General features: G+C 40.7%; 1 protein-coding gene, 1 long non-coding RNA gene and 2 other non-coding genes across 6 annotated transcripts; all 4 read left to right on the top strand.

Annotated features, from left to right (window-relative positions):
- Positions 1-1,090: 1,090 nt before the first annotated feature.
- Positions 1,091-19,018, top strand: NCBP3 (nuclear cap binding subunit 3). The gene is made up of 15 exons (XM_071765432.1): positions 1,091-1,217; positions 2,641-2,786; positions 3,545-4,059; positions 5,047-5,112; positions 6,665-6,770; positions 7,757-7,882; positions 9,494-9,622; positions 11,842-11,915; positions 12,833-12,941; positions 13,689-13,788; positions 14,120-14,226; positions 15,184-15,466; positions 15,734-15,891; positions 16,540-16,704; positions 17,199-19,018. Exons 3-15 carry the CDS (start codon positions 3,907-3,909, stop codon positions 17,432-17,434), a joined length of 1,812 nt encoding a protein of 603 aa, XP_071621533.1. The 5' UTR covers positions 1,091-1,217; positions 2,641-2,786; positions 3,545-3,906; the 3' UTR covers positions 17,435-19,018.
- Positions 19,019-19,493: 475 nt separating this feature from the next.
- LOC139806176 (uncharacterized) lies at positions 19,494-21,743 on the top strand. 3 transcript variants are annotated; one of them, XR_011730166.1, is made up of 6 exons: positions 19,494-19,511; positions 19,804-19,890; positions 20,343-20,378; positions 20,787-20,859; positions 21,063-21,165; positions 21,588-21,743. It is a non-coding gene; the product is annotated as an uncharacterized lncRNA (long non-coding RNA). The 3 variants fall into 3 exon arrangements; XR_011730164.1 differs by having other exon boundaries at positions 20,340-20,378; XR_011730165.1 differs by having other exon boundaries at positions 19,804-19,895; positions 20,340-20,378.
- On the top strand, positions 20,587-20,661 carry LOC139806288 (small nucleolar RNA SNORD49). Its single transcript, XR_011730203.1, has one exon. It is a non-coding gene; the product is annotated as a small nucleolar RNA SNORD49 (small nucleolar RNA).
- LOC139806292 (small nucleolar RNA SNORD65) lies at positions 21,441-21,514 on the top strand. Its single transcript, XR_011730208.1, has one exon. It is a non-coding gene; the product is annotated as a small nucleolar RNA SNORD65 (small nucleolar RNA).
- Positions 21,744-22,045: the final 302 nt, after the last annotated feature.

Raw genomic sequence — 22,045 nt, 5'->3', positions numbered from 1 at the left:
TGACCTCACGCTGGGGACGCAGGGAGAGGCTCAACGTTATCTTCCTGCGCCCCCGGCAGCGAAGGGGAGGGGCTTGGAGTTCCGCGCATGCGCGGTGGGGGACGGAGGGGCTGCAGGGGGAGGCGGGAACGCGGCGCTGAGGGGAGAGGGGGAGTCCCGGGCATGGGGCGGTGTCCCCGCTTCTGTGTGGGTACCGGCGGGGGCCCTTTGCTACCGGGATCCTCCGCTCAGGGTACCTGGGAGCAGTAGCGGCCGCCTCCAGGGCTTCTCTGTCAGACGGCCGGGATAGGGGAGGCTGCGTAGCCCGGGTCTCGCCTCAGGAGAGCGGGCGGGATTTGTCTGTGCAGGTGGTACAGCCCTGTACGGGGTTACCTGCCTGAATATCCCCGTTTCCCGATGGCTTCCAGCTTCCGCAGCTCTTTGTGGGAGCTGGTGTGACGCCGGGCTTGGCTGGAGGTGAAGGGGGTGACAGCAGCTCCTGCTCTCGTCTTCCCTGCTAGCTGCACACTCACCTCACAGCTGTTCGCTGAATTGGGCCAGTGCTGAATTGGGCCAGTGAGGTGTTCTGGGTTAAAAATAAGAAAAAGATTATTTTTATGCAGGGCAGTTCACTGACTGTTGCCGCAGGTGCCTGGAAATAGGGAAGAGCTGAAGTTCCACTGCTACCACAGAGGAATGTTTGTGTGTGTCTGAGTGAAAAAAAGTGAGAATGGTATCTGTAACAATGGAGCAATATTCTCCATGAGCTCTTAAATTCCAAAGTAGTGTCTGTAGATTCTGTATAAATGTGTGCTGAACTCTGTTTCAGTTCTCTTCAATTATTTGAGGGTTTTTTTCCAGAAAGGAGTGTATTTTTTAACTCTTTGATCTCTGTGGGGCAGCACTTGAATAACCATAACATTAGAAGACAGCTCTCGTTAATTGTGAGGGGGCTGTGAGGGTCCTGCCTGCCCTACAGCATCTGTGTTTCTTTGCAGGGCACTTTGGAGCCCTGTAGCTCCCTCACAGAGGGGACTTTGGCATTGTGCTGGGTAACGGGGCTGTAGTAACCTTCACAACATCCCAGTGAAAAAAATACTCTGTTTTACAGGTGAGAACCTGTGGTTCACAGAATATACAAGAAAACACCGAGTGCTTGATTTCAGCTTATCCAATGGCTTAATATAAGTGGACATCCTTCCTCTGCAGATCCTGTTCTCTCTCCAGATGGACTGTAGGTAGGAACCAGTCATAATCTCTTTGGAAGCCACTGTCTCAGTTTCTCTGGTGATGTTTTCTAGCCAGCTGCAGAAATAACATGATTCCACACACAGGTGTTTCACAGATTTGAAAAGCTGCAGGTCCTTGTCGAGAGGACAGGACAGTAGGAGAGCTAACACAGCAGCAAGACATCTGTTCTGTTTGTCTTACAATGGCAAAATCCCAATTTTTCTGACTCTTGGCAAACCCCTGTAAAAAGTCTAATTTTGACTGTGGGCCTACAAATTTCTTGTTTTCTGGTTTGTTTTGGTTTGGTTTTTTCTCCGTTCCCTGTCCACACCCTTGAACTCCCATCTGTTTTCAGCTGAACCACAAAACTACAGGAGCTGGTGGAGGTTTTCATCAGGTTTGGTGTTTTCTGCTGCAAACAATTGGGAATCTTACTGCAAGAGTTCCCTCTGGTGGCCAGGGATGGGGAAACGAGTAACACTTCCGTGAAGACTTGTGTGCTTTTATGCTGGAATTATTTGTTCAGTCACTTTCTGTCCTTCTTTATTTGTAGCAGTCTTTCCTTACTTAGAGCTTCTCCTGGTAACCTTTCTGAAATTCCTGTTTTCCTCCCATGTTTAATCCCTGCACGCCTCAGTAGTTTGCTGACCTTGATCCATCCTTTCTGCACAAAGGTGATGAGAGGGGCAGGGCCCTTCTGCCCAAACCTGCTCTCTACCCTGATCCTCCCCAGGCAGCAGACTGCAGCCTGAGATGAATGTGAAAAAACAAACAAACAAACAAATCTTTAGGCCACACTCTCAGGAGAATAAAAGAAAATCATCCTATTCTGGAGAATTCACTGTTAATAACAAGATTCTGAAGGAAGTTGTAAAATAGCAAGAGAAGTTCTATTTACCCACTTGTACTAAAAGCCCCACCAACACCCAGGCCTGGTTTTCCTCTTATTTTATTCTCCTTGCCAGTCAGCCTAGAGATTTTTTTTTTTCCTAAGGAGCTCTGCAGCTTTGGCAACCAATCTAAAGCCCCCGTTAATGGGTAGAAAGTTTCTTGCTGAGTTCAGTGAGCAAGTTTTGAAATTGTTCCAAGCAGAGAGTGCTGCAGTCCAGCAGTGTTCTGTCCTGGGAGACATTTGAGGATGTTAAAACAAAATAAGGAAACATCTGGGTTAACTGAAGGCTTCATCTGCTCCTGGCAGCAGTGAAAGGCAACCCATTGTCATGCAGTCCTGCCCCAAACTCACTTTGTAGGGTGAGGCTTTGTAAATCTGGTCTAGATTGTGCACATCAATACTGTGACCTGTATAAAATTAAAACTAAGGGATGAAAAAGTGCCTTGTTTGGCTTCTTTTCCCTGTGGCCTCAAGAAATAGCAGTTCTGCCACACAAATGTGTTTCTTCTTGCAATGATTTTGGGATCTGCCCCTTGCAGGAGGTGTCTGTGTCCTGTTTGCTTCTGATGTTCCTGTGTGTGGCCTCTGCCACCACCGTTCACACCTGGCTTGGAAGTGTCACCCGTGTCAGAGGTTCCTGCCAGATGCTGGATCTGTGGTGTCACCAACAAATACAGCACTTCTGGTGAGTGCAGGTGACACGAGGTGTTGTGTACAGGGCTCTGTGCAGAGGCTGCTAAAAATAAATAAGCTTGGAGTGTGTGATGGGCAGCAGGGAGCTGTATCAGCCCCTCTGCATCCTGTGTGAGGGGAGGAGCCACTGAGTTGTCAGCTGCAAAATTTCTTCCTCATAAATTCAGAATTTACTCAGGAATCTTTCTGGGACAACATGGAGGGCAAGTGACATATAGTAGGGGATGGGCTGGAAGGTTTTGGTTGGAAAAAAGTGCAGAAGTGAGAAAGAGAGCAGTCTGAGCAGGGTGGAAGTGTCCAGCATCCAGAGAACTGTTGGGAATTCTGCGTGGAACAGGCTGGGTGACAACTGGTGGTGATGAAGCAATTAATTGTGGTGTGACACCGTGGTTGTGGGCATCCTGGTGCCAAGGCTAGAGCAGGGTTCTGGCCCTTTGTGTGCTAGGGGCTCAGAGCTAATGAGTGTAATTAGGGGAATGAAAAAAATTGTCTCATGGCCGGAGAAATCCAGGGGTGGTTTACATGGGCTGGGAGGAACAGCCTGAACACCCTGAGTGGGAAAACAGCCCTTAATAAAGAGAATAACTGAGCCCATGGACAATAGGATACAGGCACTGGGGAGAACAGTAAACTGAAAATTAGTTTTATCAGAGGTGTGGGATTCCGGAGAGGTCTGAGTGTAGCACGCAGAGGAGGGGAGATGAACATTTTAAGAATTCTGAGTGTTTTAAAAAAAAAATAAAATTGCAGGAAGCCGATTCCGCTATAAAAAAGCCTGGACCTTGCAATCCCCATCCTCAGTCCGATTCTGTATTTCTCCCCACACCGTGTATTTCTTCCCGGTGCCGCGCTCCCCGCATTCCCGCAGCTGGGTCGGGGGATCCTGGGCAAAATGGCGGCGCCGCTCTCTCCCTCACCGTAAACCTGGAGGACCGGCGACGCCGCGCTATCCCCACGTCTCTATGGCCGCGGCCTGCACCTGAGTTCGCCGGCTCCAGCTGCGGGTGCCGCTCTATCCGCCCTGGCGGCTCAGTGGTGCTTGTGGGCGGCGCCGCTCTGTGCCGCGGCGGGGCCGTCTCGCTGGCCGCGGGGAGGGCGGGCCTGGCGGAGCCATGGCGGCCGTGCGGGGCCTACGGATCTCGGTGAAGGCGGAGGCAACGGCGACAACGGCGGAGCCTCGCGGCCCGGAGCCTGAGCCTATGGAAGTAGAAGAGGGCGAGCTTGAGACCATCCCTGTCAGGCGCTCCCTGCGGGAGCTCATTCCGGTGAGGGGCATGCGGTGGGGTCACGGGCAGGGGGGGACGAAGGAGGGAACAGTCCCTGAGGGGGGGGCAGGGGATGAAGGGGGTTGAGGGTGGCGGGGGTGGGGGTATAAGGGGATTGAGAGGTGTCTGAGAGGAACAGTTATAGAAAAAGCGACCAGAATATACTTGGGAGTGAAGGGAATAAAGGAGATGGTGGAAAAGATGATTTGGGGTGTAGTGGTGGACTGTAGGGGAACGTTGTGGGTGGGAGTGTGTGAAAATGCCTGCTTGGTGCAAGGGACTCAGGGAATACCTAACTAAGGAGCAGGTGACGAGGAGAATTGAGTTGGGTGCACCGGGAATGTGGGCTCTGCTGAGTGGGTTTTGAGGGTTTCCTTTCTGTTTTTTAATTTTTTAATTTTTTTTCCCTCTTCATGTTTGCTAATTGTTCCTGCAGAAGTTTTAGCAGGATTAGGTTTAATGCCTAAAAATCGGTCACAGTTCTTCTAAATTCCTAAGTAGTCTTTTGCTGCTCTCAAAACTTGTGTGGAAATTATTTGACAAACTAATCTCTAGTTAGCTGATTTACCTACATGCTTGAACTTCCACCAAACATGGACTAAGAGACAGTACCCTACTGTACTTCCTTGTGGTCCATGAGTCAACCTGAGTGGAGCCCCTGAGTGGGGCTTTTTAACTTAAAAAATAATGCTTATTTGTTTTTCTTTTTAATAACTAAACATTTGTGGGCTATAGACAAACTTTGATGTTGTTAATGAGAAAAATGGTTAGATTGTGTGTGCTGTGGTATTTCTAAGCTGAGACTGTCCTGCTTTACCTTTGCTGACATCAGTGAGTTATTGTTTGTGTACTGTCTGTCTAGGGATGTGGCTTGGATCAAGAGGAGGATGGGTTTCTTGTAGAAGTGGCCATGGTTTTTTTTCAGCATGGCAAGTATGTTGCTTCCAGTGTTCATTGAGATTTCATCACTATTTTGCTTTGTTCCAGGACACAAGTAGGAGATATGAAAACAAAGCTGGAAGTTTCATTACTGGAATAGATGTAACATCCAAGGTAATTTTTCTGTTTCTTCAACATATTATAATTCTTGCTACTGGAAAGGAGAAGCCCATTTCATTTATTTCTTCCTCACCATGCACAGAAGCTTAGGCTGACATTTCTCAATGACTAGGAAATACTCCTTTTGTTGGCTGAGGCCTGCATCAGGACCTGATATCTCCTGTAAACTGGGAGAATCAGCATTTCTGATTTACAAAAAAAAAATTGTGCCAAAACCTGAAAATATTTCTGTTGAGATCATCCTGGTGCCACACAAAGCCCTGGGAGAGAAGTCAGCTGCAGGTTTTCCTCTTGGGTGAGTGACAGGAGGAGGCACAAGTGCTTGGCAGGAAAATCTGTTTTCATTGCCTCCTGTCTTCCAAGGGCATCTTATTGTTTAATTATTTAAGACACAGTCTGAAGAATGTGAACAGCTGTTGAATTGAAATAACTTCAAGTTACATAATTCTTGTGGAACTTAATCCTACAGCTCATCTCTGGATATTTAATAGCGAGCTGGCTGTTGTTTCATTCTGCACAACTGACCACTGTATCCAGCCTCTGACAGTGGAGAAAAAACATTTAGTTTTAGGCTTTATGGGACTGACAGAATTTTATGTGTTCTAACAAACATGAATCCTCACCACAGCAGTGGTTTGACAAGTTGTGGTCATCGGAGTACAAAAGGGGTTGCAGGTGAAGCCTGAAAATCAGCTTTTTGGCTTAAACATTTAGCTTGTGTGTATTGGAATTTGGTAAAGAATTTGAAGTTCTGGTCAGCAGAAAGCTGTCATCATTTGCTGACTTGAAGAAATATGGTCAAAAATGTTATGGCAATTTTTAAAAACTAGTCAAAAGGCCATTTTTATTTGGTTACCATTGGCAGGAGTTTTATTGCTTAATCACAATTTGTGTTCCAAGTTTAACTTTGGTTAGTAAGGTCCAGAACTCTATAATGCTTCCTAATAAGTTCCATAAGACAAGGAGCTTCTCAGTCAGTTTCAGAAATTAGACAGAATTCACAGAAGCTGTTGCTCGTGAGCTACTTAAAAGCAGCTTGAACTGAGAGTCTAAGTAAGTTCTCTATAGTCAGCTCTCCAGCTGGTGTTGGTGAATTCATGCTTGGAGAGACAAATTTACATTTTTATTTATATTTAAAAAGCAGATAAGGAAAAATCTTTGTAATGTCGAGAGGTAGATTTTCCATGTAGTAGAAATGGTTGTTTTAAGTGACTTCTTTTTCTCTTTTTGGAGCACATGCTCTGTACATTTGTGAGGAAGGTAAAGATAATGTTGCTGTTGCATCATGGAGCCTGAGCTCTGTCTGAGCTGTCTTGTTTTCCATGCATCTTGATTCCCTTTGTGTTTCTGGACCTACACTAAAACAATTACTGTCTGAAGAGATGCTTTAGTGAATTATTTCCTCATTCTGAAACATACAGGTCTTCTCAGAGTTAATAAAATTATTAGTATTAGTTTGTTGTCATCTGGTAAATTTTATTTTAAATGTCTTCTTGGGAATGGTGCTGTGATTCCTGTTTTGGCTGCATTGTTTTGTATTTTGCAGGAAGCAATTGAGAAAAAAGAACAAAGAGCAAAACGTTTTCATTTCCGAGCTGAAGTGAATCTTGCCCAAAGGAATGTGGCACTGGATAGGGACATGATGAAGAAAGGTGAGTGACCTGTTGAGTTTATCCAAGAGTTCAGAAGAGAAGATCCATTTGTTTACTTTCTCACAGTTCTTTTACTTGAAGTATCCTGCAATATCCCTGCATCCACAGAGGTGTTTGTAGGTCATGGACTAAAGAAATTAATGTGTGGTTTTTTTCACCTTTTTATTTTAATGGCACTGCTTTTTAAGTTGCATGATGGTTATCATTGTGCTTTGCATTTTACCAGCCCTAGAAAGAAGTTGGCATTTTTAATGTACCTTATTTACTGTTGGGCAATGGCACCTAGTGCTGCCTGCCCAAGTTTCATCTTCTGGATCAGGTGCTGCTTTAAGAAACTTCAAATTCTTTGAAAAGAGCAGACCTTGACCACTGTTTCTGTGCAAGTGGAGAACTCTGTCCCCCTCACAGTGAGATGAGGATCTGGATGATGAGAAGCTGGACTTACTGCACATGTGCTTTGAGATGAGAAGCTGGGCATGTTGGGATGTAAGCTGATCAGGCAGGAGATGTGTACACAACAGACTGGCACTTCTGGCATCCAGTGACTTCTCAAAGCCCTTTTTTGTGTTCCAGCTGGCAGCTTGGACCTGCTAAGCCCTGGCCTGTAACAGCTCTGCCTCAGCTGATACAAGTGGGAAATACTTTGTACACATACCCTGGTCCCAGGCCTCATTAGTATTCCAGCTCTTTCATACTCAGTGGTAGTATTTGTGACAGCATGTAAAAAAACTCCAGTTTTTAAGGCAGATTGATTGCTACACAGTACCTGCATCTGCCAATGCATGTAATATTACTTCTTTTTAATTAGCAATATACTTAAGTTTTGCCCTGTGCAATAATAATTCAAGTTATGGTATTTAGAATGGTGTACATCATAAATATATGGTACATACTTATTTGAAATGTTTGCTGTGTAAGGCCACATGTTAATAATATAAAAGCTTGTATGGAAATGAGTACTTTTTTGTATCTCTTCCTCTTTATAGCAATTCCTAAAGTAAGACTGGACACAATCTACATTTGTGGGGTGGATGAGATGAGTACACAGGACATCTTTGCATATTTTAAGGAGTATCCTCCTGCTCATATTGAGTGGTTAGATGATACATCATGTAAGTATATGGTTTTTTATCTGTAATTCTTACTCTTTTTTTCAGTATCTGCTAAAGCTGTACTTCAGATGTCTTATTGCCTTTCAAAGTCATTGTTGTCTGTTTCACCATCCCTGTAATTTGCTTTAGTCAAAAGAGATTTAGAAGGAAGGAATTTGTAAAATCAAACCTGCTGTCTGAGTATTATTGGAAAGAGGGAGCTAGAAAAAAATTGCAGATTTGCAACTGGAAAAAAAAAAAAGGTCTAAAATTGTGCACTGCTTGCATCTTGACATAAAGAATATACCTGCTTGTGAGTGTCACTAAAGCTGATGTTCTGAGAAGATAGTGGAGCTGTGTGTAGCTGGGCAGGTTTTGTGCTGCAAAGGGGCAGAGTTGTTGCCATATTTATTTAGTGCAGTTGCAAGGAGAAATTAGTGGGTGGAAGAAGGCAGGAACTGGATGTGATTTACATTGATTAGAAAAGGAATGTCAATTCACATTGCCAGGATTTTACCTGAGTTATCTTGCACTGTCAAAATGCAGGCTTTGGAGTTGTAATGGTTTTTTACCCAGTTAGAGCTAAATCATCTTTTTGAGTGATTAATTTCCGTGCTCTGATTGATTTAGCATGCTGACTATTGATGAAAATATTAAGGGACAAACATTGTCTTTTCAGCATAGATTTCTGTCACAGCATGGCAAAAAGTTTTAATTTTCCCAACAGAATTACATCACAAGGTGTCCTAGTGCAAAGGTAAATTTAGACAGTGTTGGAAATTAATAAAAATAATAAAGGCTGTGAAAATTTGGAGGCATGAAGAACACATAGGCATATGTAAATAAGAAGTTATTAGCCAGTCACTGAAGTCAGTGTCTGTGTGTACTTTACCTTGTGAATTTTGTCTAATTTAGAGAGAATCTTTCATTTTGGGACAGTGTATAGTTTTCTTGATACCTGAATACATTCTGCTTAGCAGTAGAGCAGTAAATGATATTTGTTGCTGTTTTTGCATTGAACATGTCCATGCATAAAAACCTATTTCTAAGCAGCTTTAACTCTTTTGATTTTGGCAAATGCTTTTAATTAGCCTAAGAATTCACACTTTGGTACTCTCTGCTGATACTGAAGGCATGTGTGAGGCATGTACTGAATCATATTATTAACCTGTGTGCACTATCTGTGTTTGAACAGTCTCTTTATTTTCCCCTATTTTCCTGCTTTTTGGAAAAGAATTCTACAGTAAGGTCTGAGGTTCTGTGACACTGCCAAAGGGAAAAAAAATCATGGCTTTTTTTTTTTTCCCTTTAATCCCATTTGTGTGCTAACATGTTCATAAAAAACACTGACCTGATTCAGTATCCTAATTTGCTGTGCTCAGGAAGCAGTCTCTAAGATGCAGTTATGTGTATTTTTTTGATAATGTGATGAAAACTGTGTGTCCTCCAGCTCATCAAGGGTGTTAAAAATATGGCATCCTCTCCAAGAGGTGTATGCAATTACTTTTTTGTCATGTCACTATCTATGAACATTCCTAAACTTCTGTTAGCAATTTCCCTACAGTAAGGCAGTGTGTGTCACTGCTTGGTTATGTAAATTGCATTTTGTTTGTGTGTTTATATGTGTCATAGGTAATGTGGTCTGGCTTGATGAAGTAACAGCAACACGGGCTCTAATAAATATGAGTTCCTTGCCTGATCAGGAGAAAACAAAAAGCAGAGAAAACAATGAAGAGAAGACAGCTGAAAAACCCAAGAAAGGTAGATTGAGATATGTGAATATAGACACTTAGCTAAATAAATGAAACTTTTAACTTGTGTTTGGGTACTACGTAATCTAAATTACTGAAGGAGCTTCTATCATGTAGTTTCAGGTAAATGTATTCTGCCACTTTAAAAAAAGGCTTTGATCTTGGAAACCTTTTGAAGAAGCTGCTTCTTAAAAGGTGGGTTGGAGCTAGACCAAAAGCAGTAATTCAGTCGATACTGAACATGTTAGATGCAGGGTCACATCCAGATATGATACTTACAGTGGTACATGTTGCACAGAAATAAGTCTGTGTGCTGTGCATACAAAGGCAGCAGAGGGATGGATTCTAAGTGTGGAAAAAAAGCTAGTGGTAGAAAATGCCACAGTTGATTCCTTTCTCAATACACCATCATTGTCTTAAGTATATCATTTACCCCAGTAAATGTGGCCATTATACTTTCGAAGGAGAAGTACACTGAAAGGTCAGTTATAAAAGAGCAAAGTATCAGAATTCCTTAATGTTGTGGTAAATCTGGGATCTGAATGCATTAATTGTAAATTAAGTTTACATTTGTGGGTGTAAATTAAAAATCAGGCTTTTGCTACTTCAGGAATGTTTTGCTGTTCAACTAGTGTGATAAATTGCTGTGGTTCAAAGTAGTGGACCACCCAGTATAAAGCGAAGAAAGATGTTGTGTTTATTAACTTTTCCACAGACTTTGTTTAAACACAGTGTATGAACAAAATGCAAGTGGCCAATCTTTCTATTAGATATCTGCAGTGCTATTAAAACCTTTCTAGAAAGTTTGGGACTTAGGGCTTTGTTAAACTTTTGGATCCTTCTACATCATCCCCTTTTCCTCTTGTTGCTTCTCTCTACAATGCAGTGGCTCCTCAGCCATCCATGTGTCGTTAATTTGGGGGCAAATGTTGATAATGCTTCAAGTAAGACTTCTATTGAAATTTTTGACTGGCTGTCTTGTTTAAATAGAGGTTAAATATATATATTTAATCTTGATGGCTACAAATTACATATTGCATCATCATTGCACTGCATCCAAAATAAAAACTCCTGCATAAACTTACTGTCCTGTTCATCTGGAAAAGTGGGATATTAGGTAAAGTACAAACTGTTCATTTACATCTTGGGGTGTGAGATGCATGCAGATACAGATCTGCATACAGATGGAGTAATCTGGCTTAGTTGCATACCTTTTTCAGGCAGGAATTTGAGAACTTTTTAGACAAAAAGTTAACTGTGAGAAGTGTGAGAAGCTTGTATTTTGGGGGAAGATAGGTACTTGAATGCTGTCCCTGATGAACTTAGTTATTCAGGTTTCATTTTGAGTAAGCTGTTTACCTACGCTCCCTCTTTGGTTTCAGTTTGGTTAACTGTGCTTTACCTGTTTATTTGAACATAATTGTATTTTCAGGATCTTTTGAACAGCTACTGCTCTCTATTTTAAGTTTTCAGGTGTATTGTTGGATGAGATTAAGGTTAGGAAATCTGAAATATAAAAGGATCAGGGTCAGGAAATCTGAAATATAAATTTCTTTTTAGTCTTATGTCCATGAAGTACTTTGAGATCTTTGCAAATTCTATTGGTGTACATTGATAGTTGTCCATATTCACTACTTTTTTTTTTGAGGACTATTTAGAAAAAAAAATATTCCAGTATCAGTTTTCTTACTCCAACTAAAAAGAACCCTAAAATATCGATGTAAGAGTTTCATAGCTCTGAAAGCATGTGTTCTTCTGTTATTTCATTTTGAAATTAGTTCACTAAGGTTTTTGTTTTGGGTTTGGAGTTTTTTTGTGTCCTGCTTTCTTAAGCTTTTGAATAATGACATTGTTAGCTGTTCATTTTGCAGCATTTTAAAGAGAGGCTGAAGGAAGTAGGCCTTTATATGCCTTTTACATGGCCTTGCTCATCTCTGTCATACCCTGATATGCAGTGCAATGCAATTTGCTTCCAAATAATTAAATTAATCATGTGGTGTGCTGCCACAGGCAGTTATCTGCACAGGGGCTGTCTAGTTAATGCTATTCTGTGCTCATGCATGCTTCAAATTTCTGTAGTAATTTACTGTTTTGATTATTCTCTCAGCCGCATAGAGAAAAGGATAACACCTTCAGTTTGTTTGAAGAGTTATAGGTAATAACAGTCAAATGCAACTAACACACTAATATGGAGTTTATTTTTTTTTCCCTGATTATTTTCCTTCTTAGAAAAACAGGAAGAAAGTTCTGATGATGAAACAGAAGAAGGTGAGGTTGAGGATGACAATCCAAGTGATGTTGAGGTCAGTACAGAAGGAAAGCAAAAACTGTGACATAAGTTTTGCTCTGACTGTGTAAAGTCTTCATAATATTAAACTTTTAACTGTATATATTTGCAATTCACCATTCAATTATCAAAACAAATTGGTTGGGGAAATGACAGGAAGCAGAGGTCTGCAGTTGGTGAGAATGGCTGTGGAAGAGTCTTTTGTCAAAGTAGGTGTTGAGGAGTGATAGGGCATCCAGCATGTAAGAGCTGGACTGGATGCTCTGTTCTGCTGAGAGGAGGCAAGGAAAGAATCCTGGAAGGCAGATTCCTTTCAGCAGTGAAGGCTCTGCTTAAAGAGACCAACAGGACTTGGGCTGTTCATAGACACGTGTGGGAACCAGGTTACACATCGATGTTTTGAAAGCAATTTAATCTTCACTGGCTGAATTGTAATAGGTGGGATTAGTGTTTTCTTTAGGAATAACTCAGTGAACACTTGTACATCATAGCAGCCACGGAAGTCTGAATTTTAGTTCCAATAGAGCAGATATAAATGGAAAAAACTGCCTTTTAGTTGTAGTGTGAGGACATGAGAACCTGCTAGTAAAACCATTTAGATATGAAACATGCCAAAAAAGGAAATTTTTCAGTGTTCAAGTTGAGCTATTTATTTTCTGCATTTTGGTTAGGAGTGTGGTGTCATTTGAAAGCTACTGGATTTAATAATCTGGGATAATGTTAAGGAAGCAAGAAGAGGAAATATTTTAAAATCTTCAGGACAAATTACTTCAAAAATTGACACCAGTTTGTCAAGAAAAAAAAAAAAAGCAAAGTTCATTTGAACATACTTTGAAAAATAATTTGATAACCAGTTGATTGCTTCTCTGTAAGCAATCCATTTTCATTTAACAGTAATTTTTGAGTCCAAAATACCTTTTTTGCTCCCCAAAGTTGGATGCCCTCTCCCAGGTAGAAGAGGATTCTCTCCTGCGTAATGATCTTCGCCCTGCCAATAAACTGGCTAAAGGAAACAAGCTATTTATGAGATTTGCTACTAAAGGTAAATGAACAGTTTAACAAGCATAATGAATTGATTGCTTGTTGTAGTTTTCTTTGTTGACTAATTAATGACTCAAAGTACCTAGTTTTTGTTTGCCAAGTTACTAGTTTTTTTGCTAATCCCTAGGTATTAGGATTTTGCAAGGAATCAACATTTAGTATGTGAATCAAATCCAGGTCAAGTTGGATGAAAATTATTATACCTAAAAATTTGATCTTGAGCTCAGGGCATTCTTCCCAATACCATAAAATAGATTTTATGATATCCTTCTCCGCAGAGGTAAATTTCACATTTTTATAAATATGAAAATAGTTGGAGATACTGATTAGGTATTTTACAGGTATAAAACAGCTGAGAAATTGTATTTGTGAGTAAAATCTGTGCAATTTCTGGGCTGTGTGGAAAGTGACACATCCATTAAAAAAAAGAAAGGTCGTGAGTAAGGTAAGTGTAGCCTCCAGCAGCTACAGTGAGATGTAATGGTCTTTTAAGCTGATATGTAGAAACTCAGTCTCCCTGGAATTAAGTTTCTAGACATAAATAAAACTGATGGTAGGAGAAATTTCAGAGGTGTCAGCAAAATTGAATCCTTCATGAAGGAGATTGAAGTAATGCTGATCTATAGGATATATTCAGTCTTACTTTCACCCTCTGACTTTGACTGGATGATTCTTTATTTTTATGCAGCTGTTGCAAGATATATTCTAAGGGGGAAATATTCCTTTAATTTTTGTGGGTTTTTTTCAGATGACAAAAAAGAGCTGGGAGCTGCAAGGCGAAGCCAGTATTACATGAAATATGGCAATCCAAATTATGGAGGCATGAAGGGGATTCTTAGCAATTCTTGGTTAGTATTCAGTAGAGGAATTGGAACATTGCAGGTAATTGGACAAAATGTCTAAAACTTTTTTTAATACGTGGGTTTTCTTTCTATTCAATCTATGCAGATGCTTCTTATAGATAAATAATGTTTTTGCAATGTGACTGAATTTACCAGGGGAGTATTTCCTCATAAAAATACAGAAATTTTTAATTTAAAATATTCAGAACAGATCTCTGGCATAAATGTCTGCTATTAAAGTGCCTGATGATTGCAGATGCTTAATCCAGAACTGAATGTACCTCATTAATGCTGCCTTTGCTGTGACAGGAATGTGAATCTTTTTTTTGTGTTTCAGGAAACGAAGATACCATTCCCGTCGAATCCATCGGGATGTGATAAGGAAAAGGACACTGATTGGGGATGATGTTGGGTTGACTCCTCCTTACAAACATCGTCACTCAGGTAACTGATGCCAAAATATCAATCCTGCTAGAACACAACTGGGGAATGGAGGGCTACAAAGGACCTGAGACAATGCCTCATCCAGTTCCCAGCAGTGCATGAAAGTGAAGTGTACTTGAAAAAAATTTATCTATAACAGAATCACATTTTAAGAGTTTGCAGGAAACAACTGAGGCAGCAGCTACACCCTGCTCACTGGCTTACAAAAATAGCTGCTACTTTTTCTGCAGTATTTTTATTTTACAAATTTAGGACATGGGAGCTGTAGCATCGAGGGCAAAAAGAAGGGATAACTTCTTTAAACTTCGTGGCAGTTTGTCCTACTTGCTATGTCAGTTCTGTGACAAAGCAAGAGAGATGTAGAACAATGAAGATTGAAAATTCTACTAATTAGGCTTGAATACCTTCATCTACTCCCTGGGGTAGCTGTGTGTTAGAAAGATAATCTGCATAAAAATCTTTGATGTGAGACAAATACAATGTCAAAGTTTCATATGAGCATCCTGTTAAAAAATGCAGCCATAGCTGTATCAAACCTCATGGATGATTGTGCCTGTTGATGATGTGCTGCTTTCTGAAAAGATGCTTGCACACTGCTGATGACTAAATTTGTTACTGATTAAATAAATTGGTATGTGTGATATATTAATACTAATGCTACATGTGTTCTTTTTGGCATTACTACTTACAGGACTTGAAAGGATCATTGCAGAGCCAGCAGCCTGACATAGTAGACTTTTTTTGCCCTTTGGTGATTTTTTTCTTTCCACTTAGGCTATTCTGTAATATAGATTCCACTTAGAATGGTTTGCAAAATATTCTCCTCAGCCTTAGAGAACTACTGATTTGTAATGGTTATTAATTACAGGGATTTTTTTGGGGAGGGGGTCTTGGTTTTAAAGCACACTAAATGAATGATAAACTTGAGATGATCCAAATCAGTTTGTATTGCTGCAGGTTTAGTAAATGTTCCTGAGGAGCCTATTGAAGAGGAAGAAGAGGAGGAAGATCAGGATATGGATGAAGATGACAGGGTTGTTGTAGAGTACCGTGATGAGCTGCAGGCTTTCAAACAGTCCCGGGAACGCAGTGCAGCGAGACGGTCGAGTGCCAGTGCATCTGATTCTGATGAGATGGACTATGATCTTGAACTGAAAATGATATCAACACCCTCTCCCAAGAAGAGCATGAAGATGACAATGTATGCAGATGAGGTGGAATCACAACTGAAAAATATTAGGTAAAAAATTTCTTCGTTTTAGAAGTATCGGTGAAAAAGTATTCTAAATTTTAATTGGTGCCAGAGCTCTCAAAGCCTAAGGACAACCTATTGAAGCAACTTTGAACATGATTTTATAGAAGATATTTTTAATAGAAATACAGAAAGCAACGATACATGCTTTTTAATTACAGTTAATATTTAAAAAATACATCTTCCTTTACAGATTAGGTAGAACTATACTAGATATATTTAAGGGGCACTAATTTTTTTTGTGGTTTTTTTCAGGAATTCCATGCGAGCAGATAGCATAGCAACCAGTAACATCAAAAATAGGATTGGTAGTAAAGGATTATCAGACAAAGTTGCAGATGTAAGACTACTGTTAGAAGAAAAACGTCAGAATAATACTGGGCCACGCCAGCAAAACAGCACTGTAAAATCAGGTAACTTTAAGCTCTTACATTGTGCAGAATTGATATCACTAAAATGGATATATCCACTTCATGTCTGTGCTCCACTGCACCTTAGAAACCCAAGGGAATTCTGTTCAGCAGCAGTTTTTGCATCCATACAATTTTTCCTTACTGAGGGACTGAGTTGGGGAAAAATGAGGTACATCTGAGTGAAAAGTGACCTTTATTTTTATTCAATTTATTTTCTTGTTTCTGCTTCCCCCCACTTTCCCTGTTTTTTATTATCTCCCTCCTTGAGGCAGGGATTCTCTATGAGTCTGAGAAATATCACGTGTGGGAGGGGCTCATGTACCAAATGAAGGTCAGACACTGGTTAACATGAAAACGTGTTACACAAATATGGAGGTATTATATTTTTACCTCTCCTGCACATTTTGGAGAAATGAAATGTCAGATTTATTTTAAAACTAAAAATAATGAAATCTGAATTAATTTTATTGCAGACATTGCCTGGAAATTGAAGTCTGAAAGATTTAAGTAGCCTGCAGAAAAGATAAAAACAGAGAATCTGTCTAGTTTCAAGTTCTTCAAATTGTGCAATAAGCATAAAATAATCAGGCAGGACTAAAGTAAATGCATCATGATTTTGCTCATTTTAATCACTGAAAATATCCCCAGATGTGCGGCAAAGACTCGGAAAAAGACCCCATTCTCCAGAAACTAAACCTCCAAGCAGTACCTCTGCTCCTCGTCGAGAACCAATATCAGATGTCCACAGCAGGTTGGGAATCCCCAAACAAGATGTGAAAGGGCTCTACTCTGATACCAGAGAGAAGAAATCAGGTTAGTTTTGTGGAGACAGTGCCATGCAGCAATGCCTTTGATTTTACAGTGTAAGAGAAAATCATAGACGTTGAGTTGAGTGAGATTTCAGATGAATTAGCAAATGCTTGTTCAGAGCTTTGAAATCTACATACAGGTAGTTAAGTTAAGCTGATTATTTTTCTGAGCAATATTTTTATATAGGTGTGCTTGAAAGTAAAGGACTGCTTTAGCACTATGTTCAAAGCAGGGCATTGAAACAAATATAATAAATGCAGTGGCACTTCGGGCCTGTGTGTAGCATTCTCTGCATATCAGAAGCAGTGAACAAAGCTGCACTGAGCTTCCCAGATTTTAATTTCAGCTACTGCTTCAAAGCATAGTATGTTCCATGCAACACATTAAGGTGAGAGGAGTACAAGGAGTTACACTGAATTTAAGACCAGGCTCCTCAAACTTCCCCCAGAGTTCTTTAGTCTTCTCTGCTTTTTAAAATATGTTTTTCATTTGATTAGGCAATTTATGGACCCGATTAGGGTCTGCCCCGAAGACACAAGAAAAGACTTCAGATAAACCTGAAAACTCTGTGGCATCTCCAGAGGAAGATGATTCAGAGCTACAGCGGGTTTGGGGTGCTCTCATCAAGGAAAAAGAACAATCTCGGCAAAAAAAGAGTCGATTGGATAATTTACCATCCCTACAAATTGAAATCAGCCGAGAAAGCAGTTCTGGGTCAGACACTGAATCATGATCATTTTTACATTCTGATCCTCAAGATTGTGACTCTGCAGTGTGGCAAGATTTCTTTTGCCCAAAAGCTGGACACTGGCAAAGGGATTCTCCAGTGAAGGTTCCAGAAGTGTCTCTGTTCCTTTTATACAAAAATGGAGATGCAGATATCACTTGAAACCTAAAGCAATCACGTTTGTCTGGAGTCTGTGGTTGGCCCTGTGTTATGTAGGGCATTGTCATATGTGTTTATTACAGCAAACCTGTAGTTAATTCTAGCAAAACACTTTTCCCCAAGCATTGAACTTAAAAGAAGAGGCAGAAATGCCCTGTATTTTTTAGAGACGACCTTTTTGTTCTTAATATTTTTAACATGGAGCCTTTTAACAAATTATTTTACACAGTTCATCCAAAGAACAGGGCATTTTATAATCAGCATCATTGCCTTACCCTTCTGGCTCTTACCAGCACCTTTCCTTTCTTCTTGAAGTAATAACAGTAATGCTTCCTGGGTAAGCAGCCAGCAAGGATAATGCATGGAGGGACTGTTAAGTTCCTATCCTCCAAAACACTGAATGTAAATTTAAGTTAAATGTTTTAGTGCAGTGAAATGTCACATAGTATCTGAGTAGCATCACTGCTCTCAAGGAATTCTGCCCGTTTATTTTGGTGATACTATGTTCTGCTGTAGTAGAGATTGAGATGTTCAGGACTGCAAAGCTGGGTGCTTGGTAATTGTGTAAATTCCCAGGGGCTGAATTTTTTGTTGTTATTGTTGTTACATGATAAGAAATTATATTTCTTTCATTTTATCTGTATTATGTTTTGAAGAAATCTAACAATTTTAAAACATATACTTTTATATTTGTGAGAATTTTCCTGTTGGCCACAGTGAAAGCTATAGTGGTGTTTTCCTATGTGCTGTTTAACTATATATATATATATATAAATGAAAGAGGAAAGGAAAAGTATAGGATCCCTGTCTCATGTCAATATTTTTGAATGTTCTTGTTGTATAGTTCATGTGACTGTGCACATGGCTGACTTGTTACATTCAGCTTTTTTACCCCCATACCCTCTCTAGGTAGGAAAAAGGTTTGATAAATGTTTGATAAATGTGCAACTGCCATTTTTTCCTGTTGCCTATGGCATTTATTTTGGTTGCCAATAATGCTCACACATCACATTGTGGCAAACAGAACAGGTAGCAAAAACACTCCGCTACATTTTGATGGTCTGAAAATTTGTTTGCATTGTCTCTGTTTTCTAGGTTCTGTCAGTCTAAAATGTCTATTAATATCTCTTCCCCTTTATGCTTTTTAACAAATGTTTTATCTTCCCATCCCCCCCCTCCATTTTTGTACTAGGTTGAAGTAGGTTTGAGGCTTCACAAAAGCAAGGAATCTGCAATTAACTTCTTACTGCTTTATTATATGTAAAAATAGCAACGTGTAAAATTAAAGGTGAAATGAAAGGTACGGTGACTAGAAGGGTAATCTGGGGACTGACTTGGCTTCAAGCCTTACTATTTCCTTGTTTGGTGACACTCATCCTTGATTTTTATATTTAATTATTGAATATATAAATATGTCTCATACTGTTGTGAGTGACTGCAGTGTCTGATGACTGTAATAATTAATTTTAACTTGTGCTTTCGTTAATATCCCTCCCATAGTTTTCAAGGAGAGTCATACCCGTTGCATTCCCACTTCTCAATTCCTGATAAAATTTATTTAACCCCTGTCTTTTTGCCAGTCAGCCTTTGTGTTGCATTGCTGTTTTGAATCCAATACGACTTTTCTTTTTCCTGGAGATGGTAGGTACAGCTCACACAGCTGGAGACAGCTGGTGTAGCATCTCCCGGCCCACTCTTAGTGAACTCACTCCCCTGCTTTCAGCCCAGGTGCCTAAAATTAGGATTTCACTGGCCCAGCCCCGAGTCCCCGCTCCCCTCTTCTGCCTCAAATGGACGCCTCCACCCCCCTCCTTGGAGCAGTGGTCCGGCCCGCCTCCCCCCTGCCGCGGGGTGGTACGGCCCAAGCCTTTATAAGCGGCCTGCGCGTTCTTCCCGCCCTTTTCTTCTGCGTGTTCAGGCGGGGGTAAGATGGCTGCGTGGGGCTCCTGCGTGGGGCTGGGGCCGGTTGGGAGTTGAGGAAAACGGGCAGGGGGGAGGTGGAGGTTGGGCTTGAGGGGAGAGGCTCCCTTAAAATTCCTAAAGTGAGGCGAGGGCCCGCACCCCCGTGGCAGTGGTGCCGCCCGCTGAGGTCTCCCTCACCTCAGGGCGCCGCGCGTGCCGGGCCTGAGCATTCCAGGGAGCGATGGGGGGAGGAGGGGGGGAGGGGAGCGGTGTCGGAGCACGCGGCGCCTGACTGAGTGCGCTTCTCCTCACAGGCCCGACATGGCGGGGGGCAACGGCGGCTGCTGGGACCCCTCCAGTGGGGCTGGAATGGCGCCTGGGCTGCTGGAAAGAGTTCCTCGGTAAGGTAGAAGGGGCTTGCGTGGGTTGTGAGGCCTGGGGGGTTGCGTGTGTGCCGCCTGAGCCGCAGTATGGGCGGTGCAGGCCTTGGCGAGGTGGTGGAGTAAATAAATTAATTAATAAAACCGCTCCGTGCAGTAAATATTACGTCTTTAGAACTGGCCTGTGGAATTTTAATTAGAAAATGTCGTTATAGTACATGCAGTCTAACAAGCTACATGTGGGAAATTTCTAAGAAAAGTTCAGAGGATTTTTGACAAATATTTAGTTGATTCATGATAGCGAACACAAACAGAGGTAGAATTGCAAGCAGAATGTTGGTGGTGAGATTCTGGGTTTGGTGGTTTGGATTGTTTTGCTGCTTGTTTTTTCTTCTTGCATAAACCTCTGTAATTTGCTAAATTAATCGAAGAGTATTCTAGTAATGCCTCTCTTGTTTTTATTCCCACAGCAGAAAGATGTCTTGAAGAGAGAAGGTTTTTATATTAAGGTGGGTAAAGTTGTTAAGAATTGCCTGCCTCTACATGCTAGTGATGTAAAGCAGTACAGAACTGTTACTTGCAAGTAGTCTGTAACAATTATATCTTGAACAAGTTATTTAAGAACTAATTAAAACTAGTTTTATATATCACTAAGTTAAGATTTAATGCCTTTTATAAGATAAAACAATGACTGTTCAGTAAACAAATGCAAAAGCTGTTGATGATGATAACCCTGGATAGGAAGTGCCGTCAGATGCGAGAACTGACGAGAACCTTCTTATTTGTCTGAAATGCAGCTGCATGCAGAGCTTGAGTTGTAGAAATTCTAGAGATATTTTATTCTGGCTTTCTGTGAAAAAGTGCTGCTTGCAGTCCCTAAAATAGCTTCACATCCATCTGTTTCACTTTCTCTGCAGAGCCTGGTCTCAGATAATGTGACACACTTGGGACTGGGAGCAGATTGCTCTTGAAAATGACTCAAATGAGAAGGTAGGTGATGAATTTCACTGCACCATATAGAGCTTTACACCAGGTAGAAACTAAATTGAGATAAAATGAGGTTTATAAGCTACCAAAAACTTACAAGATGTATTTTGTAGATTCAGACTTCATGGCTTGAAACAGCCTGTTTTTCCTCTCTTAAAATTTAAAACCTGATACTTATTTTCTGGTATCTGTATGTTTATGTATAGTTTGCAGGTCTTCAAGTGTTACTAGTGTATACCAATTGATGTTTCAGCTCTTCACCAGTCCTGTGGGAAACAGGCAGACAGCAACAGCAGGAGATTATTCTAGGTGAGTTTAATGATTGGTGTGCTGTTGGGTTCATCCTGGTGCTTTTTGGCTACAGTCTCAGAAATGCCACCTGGCTGAGAATGTTCTCATTAACTTGTTTTTTAATTCTCTAGATTCTTAGATCTGAAAGTGTAATCCGTGAAGTTGTAGGCAAAAAGAACTAGACAGCAAACATATAGAGCAGCTGTCCAGTGTTAGTTTACTGACAGCACTGAAGGGGGAAGGGGTAAATGTTTTGCTTCTGCTAGAAAGGCATCAATTTACCTGAAGATATCATATGATGAAACTAACCAAAAATTGCTGGAATTACCGGCAGATTGTCTGGTGGTGAGCAAAGGTTTTTCTGATGATATCCTTTATTTTAACAAATTGTCTAACATTTAATGTTGACTGCTTAACTTACCCATATTATTGTATTGCAGGTGTTTATGCTGAAAACATCCTGACTGAGGAAGAAGGAATCCAATAAAATGTGCACAGGAGCTTAGTGTGTGTAACTGCATATTTTTCTGCCCTATGATGTTAAGAAATAGTTAAAGCTTTGGTTACATATGTATTAAAATTCTCTCAAACCCTAACTGGGTCTGGTTTTGTCACTTTACTACATTAAGGACAACTATCCATTATTAAACATATTTTTCCTAACATGGTAAACATTGTTATAACAAGGTAAAGTAGGTGTACACATACACAGCAGTATAATTACTGCAGGTAATTTAAATAAGGTTTAACTATGTGAGTGTTGTACCTAGTGTTTGGTAATTTACTTGCTTTAAACACTATTGGCATCACTTGTTTTATGGTAATGATTAATTCTAAGATAGGTCTGTAGTTGATAAACAAGCTAACAGGTTTGGGGGAATCTTGGAGATGTAAAACT

This window comes from Heliangelus exortis, chromosome 21, assembly GCF_036169615.1.
Source record: "Heliangelus exortis chromosome 21, bHelExo1.hap1, whole genome shotgun sequence".
NCBI classification, from domain to species: Eukaryota; Metazoa; Chordata; class Aves; order Apodiformes; family Trochilidae; genus Heliangelus; species Heliangelus exortis.
This window is presented reverse-complemented; position numbering and strand designations above follow the sequence as displayed.